Consider the following 16,098-nt stretch of genomic DNA (forward strand, 5'->3'; position numbering starts at 1 on the left):
TCTTTGGACCTGTGTGTGTCGGTGAGTGTCTGTGGACGTGCATGTTGGTGATTGTCTGTGGACCTGCGTGTGTCGGTGAGTGTCTGTGGACGTGCATGTTGGTGATTGTCTGTGAACGTGTGTATGTCGGTGAGTGTCTGTGGACCTGTGTGTGTCGGTGAGTGTCTGTGGACGTGCATGTTGGTGATTGTCTGTGGACGTGTGTATGTCGGAGAGTGTCTATGGACGTGCATGTTGGTGAGTGTCTGTGGACGTGCATGTTGGTGAGTGTCTGTGAACGTGTATGTCGGTGAGTGTCTGTGAACGTGTGTATGTCGGTGAGTTTCTGTGGAGGTGCATGTCGGTGGGTGTTTGTGGACGTGTGTATGTCGTTGTGTCGGTGAGTTTCTGTGTACGTGTGTGTGTCGGTGAGTGTCTGTGGACAAGTGTGTGTCGGTGAGTGTCTATGGACGTGTGTATGTCGGTGAGTGTCTGTGGACGTGTATGTCGGTGAGTGTCTGTGGACCTGTGTATGTCGGTGAGTGTCTGTGGATGTGTGTATGTCGGTGAGTGTCTGTGGACGTGTATGTCGGTGAGTATCTGTGGACGTGTGTATGTCCGTGAGTGTCTGTGGACGTGCATGTCGGTGAGTGTCTGTGGACCTGTGTATGTCAGTGAGTGTCTGTGGACGTTTGTGTGTCGGTGAGTGTCTGTGGACGTGCGTGTCGGTAAATGTCTGTGGATGTGTGTGTGTCGATGAGTGTCTGTGAACCTGTGTGTGTCGGTGATTGTCTGTGGACGTGTGTGTGTCGGTTAGTGTCTGTGGACCTGTATGTCGGTGAGTGTCTGTGGACGTGTGAATGTCGATGAGTGTCTATGGAGGTGCATGTCGGTGAGTGTCTGTGAGCGTGTGTGTGTCGGTGAGTGTCTGTGGACGTGTGTGTTGGTGAGTATCTGTGAACGTGTGTATGTCGGTGAGTGTCTGTTGACCTGTTTGTGTTGGTGAGTGTCTGTGGACGTGTGTGTGTCGGTGAGTGTCTGTGGACGTGTGTGTGTCGGTGAGTGTCTGTGGGCGTGAGTATGTCGGTGAGTGTCTGTGGGCGTGAGTATGTCGGAAAGTGTCTGTGAACGTGTGTCGGTGAGTGTCTGTGGATGTGTGTGTGTCGATAAGTTTCAGTGGACGTGTGTATGTCGGTGAATTGGTGTGTGTCGGTGAGTGTCTGTGGACGTGTATGTCGGTGAGTGTCTGTGAACGTGTTTATGTAGGTGAGTGTCTGTGAAAGTGTGCGTGTCGGTGAGTGTCTGTGGAAGTCTGTGTGTCGATGAGTGTCTGTGGATGTGTGTGTCGGTGAGTGTCTGTGGATGTGTGTGTCGGTGAGTGTCAGTGGACGTGTATGTCGGTGAGTGTCAGTGGACGTGTATGTCGGTGAGTGTCAGTGGACGTTTGTGTGTCGGTGAGTGTCCGTGGATGTGCTTGTTGGTGAGTGTCTGTGAACGTGTTTATGTTGGTGAGTGTCTGTGAAAGTGTGCGTGTCGGTGAGTGTCTGTGGAAGTCTGTGTGTCGGTGAGTGTCTGTGGATGTGTGTGTCGGTGAGTGTCTGTGGATGTGTGTGTCGGTGAGTGTCAGTGGACGTGTATGTCGGTGAGTGTCAGTGGACGTTTGTGTGTCGGTGAGTGTCCGTGGATGTGCTTGTTGGTGAGTGTCTGTGAATGTGTGTATGTCGGTTAGTGTCTGTGGACGTGTATGTTGGTGAGTGTCTGTGAACGTGTGTATGTCGGGGAATGTCTGTGGACGTGTATGTTGGTAAGTGTCTGTGAACGTTTTTGTGTCGGTGAAAGTCTGTGAACGTGCATGTTTGTGAGTGTCTGTGAACGTGTGTGTGTCGGTGAGTGTCTGTGAACGTGTGTGTGTCGGTGAGTGTCTCTGAACGTGTGTGTGTCGGTGAGTGTCTTTGGACGTATTGTGTCGGTGAGTGTCTGTGAACGTGCGTGTGTCGGTGAGTGTCTGTGAACGTGTGTGTGTCGGTGAGTGTCTTTGGACGTGTGTGTGTCGGTGAGTGTCTCTGAACGTGTGTGTGTCGGTGAGTGTCTTTGGACGTATTGTGTCGGTGAGTGTCTGTGAACGTGCGTGTGTCGGTGAGTGTCTGTGGACGTGTGTGTGTCGGTGAGTGTCTGTGGACTTGTGTGTGTCGGTATGTATCTGTGGACGTGTGTATGTCGGTGAGTGTCTGTGGACCTGTGTGTGTCGGTGAGTGTCTGTGGACGTGTGTTGGTGAGTGTCTGTGGACGTATGTGTGTCGGTGAGTGTCTGTGGACGTATGTGTGTCGGTGAGCGTCTGTGAACATGTGTCGGTGAGTGTCTGTGGACGTGTGTATGTCGATGAGTGTCTGTGGACGGGTGTGTGTCGGTGAGTGTCTGTGAACATGTGTCGGTGAGTGTCTATGGACGTGTGTATGTCGATGAGTGTCTGTGGACGGGTGTATGTCGGTGAGTGTCTTTGGACGTGTATATGTCGGTAAATGTCTGTGGACGTGTGTGTGTCGGTAAATTTCAGTGGACGTATATGTGTCGGTGAGTGTCTGCGGACGTGTATGTCGGTGAGTGTCTGTGAATGTGTTTATGTCGGTGAGTGTCTGTAGACGTGTGTGTGTCGGTGAGTGTCTGTGAACGTGTGTGTGTCGGTGAGTGTCTCTGAACTTGTGTCGGTGAGTGTCTGTGAACGTGTGTATGTCGGTGAGTGTCTGTGAACGTGTGTGTGTCGGTGAGTGTCTGTGGACGTGTGTCGGTGAGTGTCTGTGGACCTGTGTGTGTCGGTGAGTGTCTGTGAACGTGTGTCGGTGAGTGTCTGTGAACGTGTGTATGTCGGTGAGTGTCTGTGAACGTGTGTGTGTCGGTGAGTGTCTGTGAACGTGTGTGTGTCGGTGAGTGTCTGTGAACGTGTGTATGTCGGTGAGTGTCTGTGAACGTATGTCGGTGAGTGTCGGTGGACGTGCATGTTTGTGAGTGTCTGTGAACGTGTGTATGTCGGTGAGTATCTGTGAACGTGTGTTGGTGAGTGTCTTTGGACGTGTGTATGTCGGTGAGTGTCTATGAACGTGTGTTGGTGAGTGTCTTTGGACGTGTGTGTGTCGGTGAGTGTCTGTGGACGTGTGTGTCGGTGAGTGTCTGTGGACGTGTGTATGTCGGTGAGTGTCGGTGGACGTGCATGTTTGTGAGTGTCTGTGAATATGTGTATGCCGGTGAGTGTCTATGAACGTGTGTTGGTGAGTGTCTTTGGACGTGTGTATGTCGGTGAGTGTCTTTGGACGTGTGTATGTCGGTGAGTGTCTATGAACGTGTGTTGGTGAGTGTCTTTGGACGTCTGTATGTCGGTGAGTGTCTATGAACGTGTGTTGGTAAGTGTCTTTGGACGTGTGTATGTCGGTGAGTATCTGTGGACGTGTGTATGTTGGTGAGTGTCTGTGGACGTGTGTGTGTTGGTGAGTATCTGTGGACGTGTGTGTGTTGGTGAGTATCTGTGGACGTGTGTATGTCGGTGAGTATCTGTGGACGTGTGTGTGTTGGTGAGTGTCTGTGGACGTGTGTGTGTTGGTGAGTATCTGTGGACGTGTGTGTGTTGGTGAGTATCTGTGGACGTGTGTGTGTTGGTGAGTGTCTTTGGACGTGTGTATGTCGGTGAGTGTCTGTGAACGTGTGTGTGTCGGTGAGTGTCAGTGGACGTGTGTATATCGGTGAGTATCTGTGGACGTGTGTGTGTCGGTGAGTATCTGTGGACGTGTGTGTGTCGGTGAGTGTCTTTGGACGCGTGTATGTCGGTGAGTGTCTGTGAACGTGTGTGTGTCGGTGAGTGTCAGTGGACGTGCATGTTGGTGAGTGTGTGTGAACGTGTGTATGTCGGTGAGTATCTGTGGACGTGTGTGTGTCGGTGAGTATCTGTGGACGTGTGTGTGTCGGTGAGTGTCTGTGGACGTGTGTGTGTCGGTGATTATCTGTGAACGTGTGTGTGTCGGTGAGTGTCTGTGGACCTGTGTATGTCGGTGAGTGTCTTTGGACGTGTGTATGTCGGTGATTATCTGTGGACCTGTGTATGTCGGTGAGTGTCTTTGGACGTGTGTATGTCGGTGATTATCTGTGGACGTGTGTGTGTCGGTGAGTGTCTGTGAACGTGTGTGTGTCGTCATTTTGCTTTGACTCATTAATTATGATTGCAGAACGGGTTATTTGTATGGTTGGTTATCCTAATCAAGATAGTGGATAAAACTGAAACAAAAGCAATTAAGATAGTGGAAATAATTAACAAATTAAACAGTATGATATTAGGCCGGGGATTTCGTACAATAACAACTTCAATATTTAACATTCTTGATAGTTAGCTGTATAAACAAGGATTCAAGCCTAAGCAATGATGCTAAGCGTGTATCTATATCTGTATTTTCTTTTCCAATTCACACTCTCGCAAGAACCTGGAACATGTCTCTCAAGGTTTGATTACGATTATAAAGTGTTAAAGAAACTTCATGACTTGGAAGTGGAGATCGAAGCGGTTAAACAGCAATTGGAAAGCAGAGGTAGGGCGAATATGTTGTAAATGAGTGTTATTAATTTCCCTATATGTTTGTTTGGGTTTAAATAAATCTCATAAGAACACTGATTTTGAATACTGTGCCTCATTGGATACCCTTTGTTGTTGTTACGTTATTGATTGCGGTTATCGTGTATTCCATAGTCAGAGGTGTAGCCAGGCTTTATCGTATGTTACGTACGAAAGGGGGGAAGGGTGTGGAATGGGTAATATCTCTGTTGCCGGTTGGGGGTTCGGGGGGTCTACCCAGTTGAAAACAATGGAAAATGGAACGAACATGTCGAGCTCTGAGGTGTATTTGGAGGGAATAATTTGTTCGAGGCCGCCGACTTTGTAGTTACCAAGTGATTGATTTCGACTCAGAAAGCTATCTATCACATAGAAGCAATGTTTACTTTGGCAGCTCTTCCTTTTATTCTGATATCAATTTTTAGTTTAGCCCTCGACCTTTCATTTTTTAAATTGATGTTACGCACATGCGTAAGTGCATAACGCTGGCTACGCCCCTGAAAGTTGTCCATATTTGTGCGCTTAGGCCTAAAGCTATAGCATCACAACAGAGTTGTCAAAGACTACATTTGTTCAAAAGGCTGCTCTTAAAGGGACTAGACACCAGATAGTTCCAAAATCGACAAATTAAGTATTTCCTCAAAACAAGCCTAGAATTATCAATACGAAATAGTATGAGGCAGATAATTCATCATTTTAGATGATAAAAAGAATATTTAGTCGCTGTCTCAGCTGAGTTTTACTCGTTTTGAAATTGTGCGTAATGGTTTCCCAGTTTAAAGTGTTATATTTAGCATGTTGAAGTCACGTGATTAGTACAAATACATACGGACACTATTTTTAAATTCACTAAAATCGACGTGGTTGACAGACCTAATTTTCGCTGTTTGAACTCAGAATCGGGGCGATTGAACCTTGGTGTGTGGTTCGCATAGTATCATAACCAATAACCATGGTGAACGAGAAAAGAATCCATATGTAAAGAGAACACTCAATAGTTTCAGTTGCATTTATGGCAGAGTTATCTACCGATTTGATGACATTCACCAAAGGGGCAACGGTAGTTTTTGATCGCCCCATTCTCAACAATGGCGGTCGTTATAACCCTAGCAATGGCGTGTTCGTTGCTAACAGTGTCGGTATCTACGTCTTCCATCTTGTTGCCTCATCAAAGCCTGGGAGCGGCAATCATGTAATCGGTTCAATCTACTCGTGTTTCTATTGGAAATATGTTCCTCTTTTACTCTTTTATTATGTATTCTCTTTCGTATGCAGCATGTTTACAATGTGACAATTAATTACACGAAATTGATTTGAAACATTGTGGTAAAATTATAAAAATATATTAAATTGGTAAGCCAGTACTTATAATCCTAATTTGAGATTCTGTATGACAGGGAGAGAGAGAGAGAGAGAGAGAGAGAGAGAGAGAGAGAGAGAGAGAGAGAGATTAAAAAAAGGATTTATGTGTGTGTGTGCGTGTGTGTGTGTGTGCTAGCGTGCGTGCGTGCGTGTGTATGTGCAATAACGTGCGTCAGTGCGTTCGTGCGTGCGTGCGTAGAAAAAGACATTTACTCGTTCAAACAATGTATTGCATATGGAGATCAATTTATCTTGTATATGTTGTATTAATTACTGTTTGGTTCTATGGAGGTCAAATACTGACACTTGGTTTTATTCTGTTTTAAATATTTCTTTCAGATATGGCTACATGTCACGAGAAACAATGTTCAGGTCGGCTATCTCTTCCTGGACAATAACGTGGATTTCTGGCACCACCGTTCCGTTCCGGCTATCCTTGACCTTGAGGCAGGTGATCAGGTCAAGGTCATTGTTGCCGGAAGTATTGGAACGCCTTCTCTCGCTGGCTGTTGTTTTCATACACACTTCAGTGGATTTCTTCTCACTCAAAAATAATATACTTTCTTTCATGCTTTTTGATGAAATATGGAGTTTTATAAGTGAAATAACACCTCAATTTGATATTTTCACTGCAAAATAAGGAGTGAAAATATCAACTTTCAGAACATGAAAATATGTTTTTCTATGACACTCGTGAAATAAAATACGATAATACACTGAAGTATCCTTTTTATTTTCGAACCGCGGCCGGTTCAACTAGCCGTGTTCCACAGCCCTCAACGATTATGCTTACCAATATTTTCTTTACTAAAATATAACTGATACAGCGATTTTTAAGATTGCTAAACTGCATAATGAGCGATAAATAAAGAGGTTCCGTTCAATTCTGCTGAAGTGAAAGTTGCAACTGGTTTTAAAATTTGTTTGCGAATTCTCGTATCGTACTTTTACCGGCATTCCATCGAAAACAACCTCGATAGTTTTGATTTTTTTTATCTTATTTTTCAGTAAAGCCCAACAGTACTTGATGACTGATACATTCAGCGTACGAAGTAAAATTCTAAAATTCTTTTCGACTTTATTATAATCATTTTTATTTTAAGAATTGAAATCAGTACATGAGTATGGAAGGAAAAAAGCACCACACATTTGAGTCATGATCTTAACGCGGCCAATACCCGCTATTGCAGTTCCGTTGCCCTCGTTGAGTAGCTAAAAGAAGCATCAAGGAGCATTAAGGCACGTGTAATTCAGAGAAATGACTAGGCTGAAGGGGTTTTAAATGAAATATTAAAATCATTGAAATACAATACAATCTTAATAAACACAAAATTTCGGTCACAAAGTACCATCGCATTTATTTTTACTTTTAATCACTTCGCTCGATCCTCATTTATACATTTTACTTTATTTGGTGTGACGATTTATTTGGTGCCGTATGATAAATGTCAAGTTTTCCTATAGCTGGATCAAAGGTTTAACGCAGGCATTGAAAACAAAGAAAATTTGTTCTTAATTATGCCGCAATCATTAAAACTGAGACGTTACTGGCATTCTGTTGAAAAAATGCCACTTTAGGCCACTGTTTTTGATTGTTCGTTTAACAAACCCGCCGCTCATAAAACGCTATTTCAGAAAAAAAATGGAAATCCCAAACGAACAATAAAAACAGTGGCCTAATGGGATTCAGACAGACTCATGGTTTGGTCTGAAAGTGTTTGAAAGTCATTTTGGGACTCAATCAATTGAGCTTACTTGTGTTTGAATTGTGAACAGTGTTATGATTGTGAACAGTGTTATGATTGTGAACAGTGTTATGATTATGAACAGTGTTATGATTGTTAACAGTGTTATGATTGTGAACAGTGTTATGATTGTGAACAGTGTTATGATTGTGAACAGTGTTATGATTGTGAACAGTGTTATGATTGTGAACAGTGTTATGATTGTAAACAGTGTTATGATTGTGAACAGTGTTATAATTGTGAACAGTGTTATGATTGTGAACAGTGTTATGATTGTAAACAGTGTTATGATTGTGAACAGTGTTATGATTGTGAACAGTGTTATGATTGTGAACAGTGTTATGATTGTAAACAGTGTTATGATTGTGAACAGTGTTATGATTGTGAACAGTGTTATGATTGTGAACAGTGTTATGATTGTGAACAGTGTTATGATTGTAAACAGTGTTATAATTGTGAACATTGTTATAATTGTGAACAGTGTTATGATTGTGAACAGTGTTATAATTGTGAACAGTGTTATGATTGTGAACAGTGTTATGATTGTGAACAGTGTTATGATTGTGAACAGTGTTATGATTGTAAACAGTGTTATGATTGTGAACAGTGTTATGATTGTGAACAGTGTTATGATTGTGAACAGTGTTATGATTGTGAACAGTGTTATGATTGTAAACAGTGTTATTATTGTGAACAGTGTTATGATTGTGAACAGTGTAGAACTGATGTTAAGATTTAGTGTTGTGAACACAACAGGCAGTAATTGTTCAGTGATTGGAAGAAACCTATTATTTAATATAGCACTGGTTGTAAGATTCAACCCTGTTTGGTTTTTCAAGTATTACTTTTTCAATAAGTTTCTTATTCACTAATGTTTCATTTCCTACCAAAAAATAAAACAGGATTTTGAAATTTTATTTTTTATTTTATTTCCTCCTCCTACGAACATTATTATTCAATCTTGGCGGTTCGTTTAACAAACAATAAAAAATTGAAGGCATTATGTTAAAGAATCGCATCCATCTACCAGCTTTGCGAACCCGATGTAAGTGTTCTCCAAAACAAGAAGTCCACCTCATCGGCACCCTCACCATTATAGACTTTGCTGGTCTTTCATATCAGAGAAACGGCAAACCAGTAAATATACCTTTCGATAACACGATTTGTCAATACTGGCAAAACTAAAGACAATAAAGTACCCGTCGTCAAAACTCAGGAAATACTTATGAAACAATATAAAGTATTTATACGTTTTTTTCAAAAACTATCATTTTATTTACAAAAACCTAGAAAAATGTGAAAAAAAACAACAGTAAATGATAAAAAAAAAATCAATTCTAATTTCGACCTTTTACATCATGACGATGGTCAAATAAACAAATCAGTAAACTGAATGTGAAATCATGACAGATTCTCTGGTTTCTTTGTGCTCATTGCTTTTAACTTGAGGTCACCAAAACATGTCAACACGCATTTAAGTTTTTGACAATTTTCATTTGTCGTGCTATTGTATCATCTTATGTCGAGTCACTTTAAGGAAGAAATAAAGATGTTGAAGGAAATCTAGTTATTGAAAATATTGTACAATGCACTTATCAAACTAGTTAATACGAATGTATCATAACAGCAATAAGATGTATGATGAGTATAATTATGAACACAAAATGAAGAATACTTTACTCTATATAGAATACTCTTTATTATATGCTTTCCGGTGGTTTATAGAGTTTTATCTGTGAACAAAAAAAATACTTCACTGTTTCAAACAGAGAAAATATCAAATTGATTTTTTTCACTGTTTTGAAATTTCAACGCCATCTTCACTATCAAAAACACTTTATTCTATATATGATTGAATGTCTTACTGTTTTTCTATAACAGAAGCATTTCATAGTTGTTTTAAGGATTTTTATATGAATTTGATAATTTGGTTTTGAATGCTACATCCTCGTTTCCATTTAAGTAACAAACAATTATTACTCTTTGTTTTGTCTAGGTTTTTTTTGTGGTGTGTGTGTGTGTGTGTGTGTGTGTGCGTGCGTGCGTGCGTGCGTGCGTGCGTGTTTCATTCTGTGTTTTTGTTTGGTGTTTATTTCTTGTTTTTTTATTTACCTGACACGTGAAAGTTTACTATATTTATTTATATATACATATCATCATAGACGTACTGAATGTTATTTGTATATTTCATGTAAAAGGTGTTTAACACAATCATATCGTAGCATAAATAATGAAACGATAACCGAAGAAAATTTGAAGATGTACTCTTACCCCCAAATAAGATTTACCATATTTAATACAATTTACCAAAAAGGATGAATAAATGGCAAAAACAATGGTTGTTATAAATGGTACCACGTTTAATTTGAAAGAAAGGTGCAGATAATACGTATTTCTACCTCATGAGACATTAGTTAATCACAGTAATTCTTATACCACTCACCAATCATTTAATATTTCTTCGTGTTCTACTTTTAAGTACACGTTTACATTCTTTTTCAGTTTTCATAAAATGTTCATGCATTATTTAGTAAGTAGTTAAAGGTTTATCACTGAAATTTTTTGCTTGTTATACATGTATATATATTGATTTTGAAGTTGAGTGTCACTTAAAGTACTAAAATTCCAGCATTGAAGATTATTGACGGCCGGTCGTCCTTTTATTAACTGGTGTGGTTATTAGTAGGCGCCCTTCTTTAGTCGGCGCTCAGCCGACTATATTTGATATTACTCAAGATATTACTCCAGCTAAGGGACCAGTTCATAAATTGAAGAAGAATGCTTTCGATATTTTCCACGTTGCACGATAAAATGTGAAAATACACTTTAATTGATAATGAAACCTTAAATGATAACGGCCCTGATTATTGTTTTTTGTTGAAATTTTTGATTTTAAATACAACCTTTCCCCCAAATAGATGAAGGTTACATGGTACTATTACAATATCCGTTATGTTTCTAAACCTAATACTCAGTAATATCAGTTTGCGAGCAGCAAAAGATGCGAGTTTTGAAAAAATAACATTAAGCTTAGTTGTTAGTTTTGAAAATGTCATCCGAAAGAATGAATTTCAGATAATTCCCTCTTAATGTTTAGTATTTTTTATCCACGTTCTATTTACTCATAAGAGTAAAATGTGTTCAAAAAAACAAATACAATATATAAAGCTCGGAATTCACATAACATGGCGGTACAATTAAAAGGTGAATTTCATGCCATTGAAATTCATGTAACAGACCAACAATCTTTTGTTTCCGAAGTAACGTGTGTATATTTTTGTAATAACTATGTTTGTACCGGAGGATTAGCTTGGGAAAACCAGAACATCTATAATTCCGGGCTTAAACTATTGTAACAATATTATCAACCATAATGTCCTTCGAACATAATTATCTATACCTAACATGTTATCATTGAAATAATAACCTTTTTTTGGTTATCTACATGCACGTTTTTCTTCTAATTTAATTGCACCAACTTGATGCTATGCATCAATTCTTTTCTTTTTTTCATACTTGGTCTTACTTTGTGGGAGAGTAACCTGTATTGAAGAATCTATTCGCGAACGCATTCAAAACTCCTCGGCCAATTATCATCGAAAACAACCCCGGATGTATGCCGGTACATCAGTAGAAGCAGCTGGTATGTTTTTAGATAACAGTGTTAATAAATTATAGTGTTTAAATGTGTATTTGTTATTCTTAACTGCAAGTAAGTTGCCAATGTATTATTGCATAAATAATTAAAATTCACAAGAGAAATGTACCAAGGCCACACCAATTTAATCTTTTGTTGCAAATAACATGAAATCATGCAACGTAGGAATAAATCATGCAAAAAAAAGAAATCATGCAACGACGAAAGAAATCATGCAAAGTTTAGGAAATCTTGCAAAGATTATGAAATCAGACGAAATAGAACAAATCGTGCAAAGTAGGAAGATATTATGGAAAGTAGAAGAAATCGTGCAAAGTAGGAAAATATTGCGGAAAGTAGAAGAAATCATGCATAGTAGAAGAAATCATGCGAACATCCCCGGTATGCGGACATGTCAGTTGAGGATGACGAGTGCACGATGATGATGATGATGATTATGATGATGATGATGATGATGATGATGATGATGATGATGATGATGAGGGCGATGACGACGACGACGACGACGACGATGATGATGATGATGATGATGATGATGTAATAAAGAATAAAACTATATACTGCCATAACTGAATATGTATTTTCGGTGATTTATTTTACATTCTTGTCCTAAATAGACACTTTCAAGGTAAACAAGGGTCACAAGGCATCAATGTTGAACATTATTTCAAATGACTAATCGAACAAAATCCCTTAGTTATAGATCGGACATCCAAGAATGTCGAATCTAAGGCTGACGTGCCCCAAATACGAAATTGGGTTGACTCTTGCACAAAGAGCGGTAACTTGACTTGGCAACAGCGATGTCACAACAGTGTCCTGGTCCGTGTTCCCGGTAAATACCTGGTTTAATTAGATGCATTTAAATTTAGTTATAAAAAATAAATATACCTACTTAACCACAATTTCTTATCCCGTAAGCGACATTATTTCTTATCACGTAAGCGACATTATTTCTTATCACGTAAGCGACATTATTTCTTATCACGTGACATTATTACAATGGCAAACTACTAAGGATTTGTGAGCGGCACAAAAACGAAATACCAGAAAACAAGAATTGGTAATTATGTTTTATTCAACCACTTTCAGATTAATGTATTATCCTAACGAAACGGAACAAAATGAAAGGTTCTCTAAATCATGACATACCATATCAACTCCATTGTTGTCTTTGACCGTGATAAAGTTTACACAGTCAGAGCTATAGAGGACCTTGTATGAAGTCACATACTGGAGGCAACAGCCGACGTGAGGAAAGGCTGGGTCGGTGTTGATTGGTCGACCTTGAATAGCCACGCCTGTCACGTGACTAACATCATTGAATTGTACCTGATAGTGGATAGAAAGCACAAAGCTTACAACTTGTGAAACCATTGTTTCATTTATTGCCATGACAACATATACTGGTTTTTGTTTTCTTCGTTTTATTTATCGTCTTATGGCTGGTTGCTTAACCTTCCTTAATTACATTTTAGGATTGAATGGGATATAGCCATCTCGAAATATTCGAAATTATTTTAAATGGGTGTTCTCTAATATCTGAAGAAATTGTTGTGTATGTTCAGGAAGCATGCGATTAGGTATGCGTTAGTGAGTCCAATTTATTCAACGGTGAACGTATTTGCTACTGCAAAACCGATTACCTTTTGGTCGGTTGTTTCCATGAATGAAATTCTCAGTTTTTGTGTATATTTTACCTGTATATATTGGTTTGCATCATTGTACCCCGCACACCAGGCGCCAACCGTTGTAAGGCTCGGTGAAGTATTGAGCCTGGCTCCTGTTTCCGCATGTCCCGGGTCATACACTGACGAAGCGCTAAGCTGGGCGTCAGATACAGGGTTGACTCCGTTCACCAGGTACTCTGCATTCTCACAGATATCTGTTCAAATATGATTCTACTTATTATAAAAGTTAATCTTCAAATGTATTTTATTGATGTCTAACAGAGCTCTCAAACATTCATTTTTACATTTGAAAAGCAGACACTTTTATGACTTGTAACATGATATTTATCTCAGCTTTTATCTGTAAATCGCACACTCAATCGGTTATTTTTCGATTTCACCAATTAAATATATTTAAAATAGCTTTTTGATTTTAATTGATATAGTTGAATTTGCAGTGTTATTAGATAAATGACGGATGTTATTTTTAATGTGAATGCAACATACTGCAATTATGATGTAATTTTCCTGCCGCCAAATACCCTATGCCAAATCTACTTTAATACATTTGACATTTCCTATCCTAAATTATCAGATTGAAATGTCAATAGAACTAAACTGATACATTTTTTCTTTGCGAAATCACAATATTAAGACTATGAACAATACTACACTAGTTAATTATTGACATAACTAGACACTTGAAATCATATCATATTTTAGGCCGGTCCGTACCACGACAAAAATATAATATTAACCGCTGACGTCATACAACTGCCTTGCTATTTCACAACGGCGAGAATTTGTCGCAAGTAAACATTTTTAATTTTGTTAAAACGTCTTAAGCGCTTTTCAAATATTAAATGATAATATTAAATGTTCGGTATAACATAAGAACTATTTACATACCACATCGGGGAATATGACATTATAAGACCCATGTCCATATACATTTTCGGTGGCTGACTTGCCAGTCAATATAATGTCATACGACCCTCATATGCGTGTTAAATTTCTTGAATATATACTTATTCACTGATGTTGGGGCAACCGCACTGGAGCAGGACCCTAATGGGGTTTTAAACCCGTTCATGAGTACTTCACCTCGCGCTTGCCTTGGCTTTGATATTAACCAAATTTAAACGTATATCGGAGCAACTATCAACAAATCATACGTCAAGATACTTACGTTCAATTGGTTTTAGAACCACCTTTGTGTGGTCAGAAGTAAGAATGATGTCGGCTTCGTTATCATTACTGATAAAACACGTCTTTGATATTTTATCATATCCGCAAATGTTGCACATTCCATTCCGTTTACGTAAGAAGCACGTTGATTCACATTTTATAAGCGAGACCGCGGGAATACTTGACGTATATGATGATACTCTTTGTCCTCTGCTGACTTTTACCGTGTTGTCCACTATTAAACCACCAACAAGATGTTTTGCACCAAGAACAATAACAAAAAACAATGGGCAAAACATGTCCTTATACGCGTTTACACCACAGGATTGCCAAAATCCACGAAAACAGTGTGTTGATATTTTTCGAAACTCTTTTTTTAACATTGATTTCATATTGAAATGCTGTCAAACTCAATGATCTGTTTTTACAGCTCTTTGTTGAACAAGTAGCACTCTACAAGCGAAATACATTAACTGGTATATGTTATCTGATTCTTTTCCGATAATCATTGTTCCCCACTTGGAAACATTAATAAAAAACAATGTCCAATTTAAAACAATTGTTAATCAAGTATGTGGTTGCAAGTTCTCCCTTTGTGATCAGAGCTCCAAACACAACGTAGCTTGATTGTTTATTTGAAAGCTGCACTGTCACTGATTGACACATTTGACAACTATTCATTACCAAGGGATGAGTCAGTATTTGCAGAAATGGCTCTAAGCGATTTAAGATAGCCGAGGAAGGATCAGAACGCACTTGTCATATTTACGTTCGAAGTTTGATATCTTAAAGCTAAAATATGTACTAACGCTTTATGAGAAATGATAACATAATTACATGAGACATAATAATGTTCTATTGTGTGTTTTCTGATGCCAATGCTTTCTTTAGATAATATAAACCGTGGGGACGGACGGACATACAGACGATCATATCTCAATATGCCCGCCGTTGGGACATAGAAATCCCGTGTGTAAAACTAACAATAATATACTTAAGGTCTAATGGTTGTAGTTTAGAGTTAAGTGGGCCACAAGCTTTTGATGAATTAGGAAAATTGTATACTCTTCTAGAAATAGGGGGTGGGGGTGTTAAGATAGTACAAAAAAGAACATCTATTAGAAAATAAATTGAAATTGAATTGAATTGAAAGTAAATGTAGCAAGTTTAATGTGTTTTCCCTCAAAAATGAGCATTTAGGATATTTTAAGTAGCATTCACATGATGTGTATTCAACAGTAATCAAGAAAAAAATGGTCTGAATAAACAACCTTATTGAGAGGAACAATAGAAGTACAACAAAATAGAACAAAGCAGAATGTCCATTATCTCATGAATTACCAACATATCGAGACAACAATATAAAGTGTAAGCAATACAGCAGGGCCCGTATTGCACAAGGACCGTTCGTCAATAAAAGATATTTCAAATACATTATATAAACTCAAAATAATATATTCCATATTCAAATTTCAAGATGTCTTAGCTGTTTTAGCATAGAAAAAAATAAATATAAGCATTTATTTATCTAAATGTTCCCACACATATCTCATCATTATAATAAGTCAGTAAAGGTCAATGATGTGGTTTCTCTTAAGATGCGTCTGTAGTATCACCCAAGAAAAATAATTATCTTGAAAAATCTCCACAACGTTGTTCTAATTATTAACTTATTTTAAAAGAAGTAGACAGTGTCAATTCAAAATCTGTACACTGAACAAAAGAAATTCAAATGATTGATCTCAGGTGCCCTATGACATCAATACAGCTGTTCCATCATCATAATGTGTACCATGTATGATTCTTTCATGCTACTCAAATAAAAGGAAAAACGATGTGTTGTAGATTGATAAACGAACAGATTTTAAGACCATCACAAGTCAATATTTTGTAAGGCTACAATA

General features: G+C 38.7%; 1 protein-coding gene across 1 annotated transcript; it reads right to left on the minus strand.

Moving 5' to 3' along the window:
• Positions 1-12,029: 12,029 nt before the first annotated feature.
• LOC128224367 (inactive carboxypeptidase-like protein X2) lies at positions 12,030-14,441 on the minus strand. The gene is made up of 4 exons (XM_052934183.1): positions 14,196-14,441; positions 13,037-13,221; positions 12,489-12,668; positions 12,030-12,179 (listed from the first exon to the last, which is right to left on the minus strand). Exons 1-4 carry the CDS (start codon positions 14,311-14,313, stop codon positions 12,030-12,032), a joined length of 633 nt encoding a protein of 210 aa, XP_052790143.1. The 5' UTR covers positions 14,314-14,441.
• Between the last annotated feature and the right edge of the window lie 1,657 nt (positions 14,442-16,098).

Source organism: Mya arenaria, chromosome 17 (genome assembly GCF_026914265.1).
Source record: "Mya arenaria isolate MELC-2E11 chromosome 17, ASM2691426v1".
Taxonomy (NCBI): domain Eukaryota; kingdom Metazoa; phylum Mollusca; class Bivalvia; order Myida; family Myidae; genus Mya; species Mya arenaria.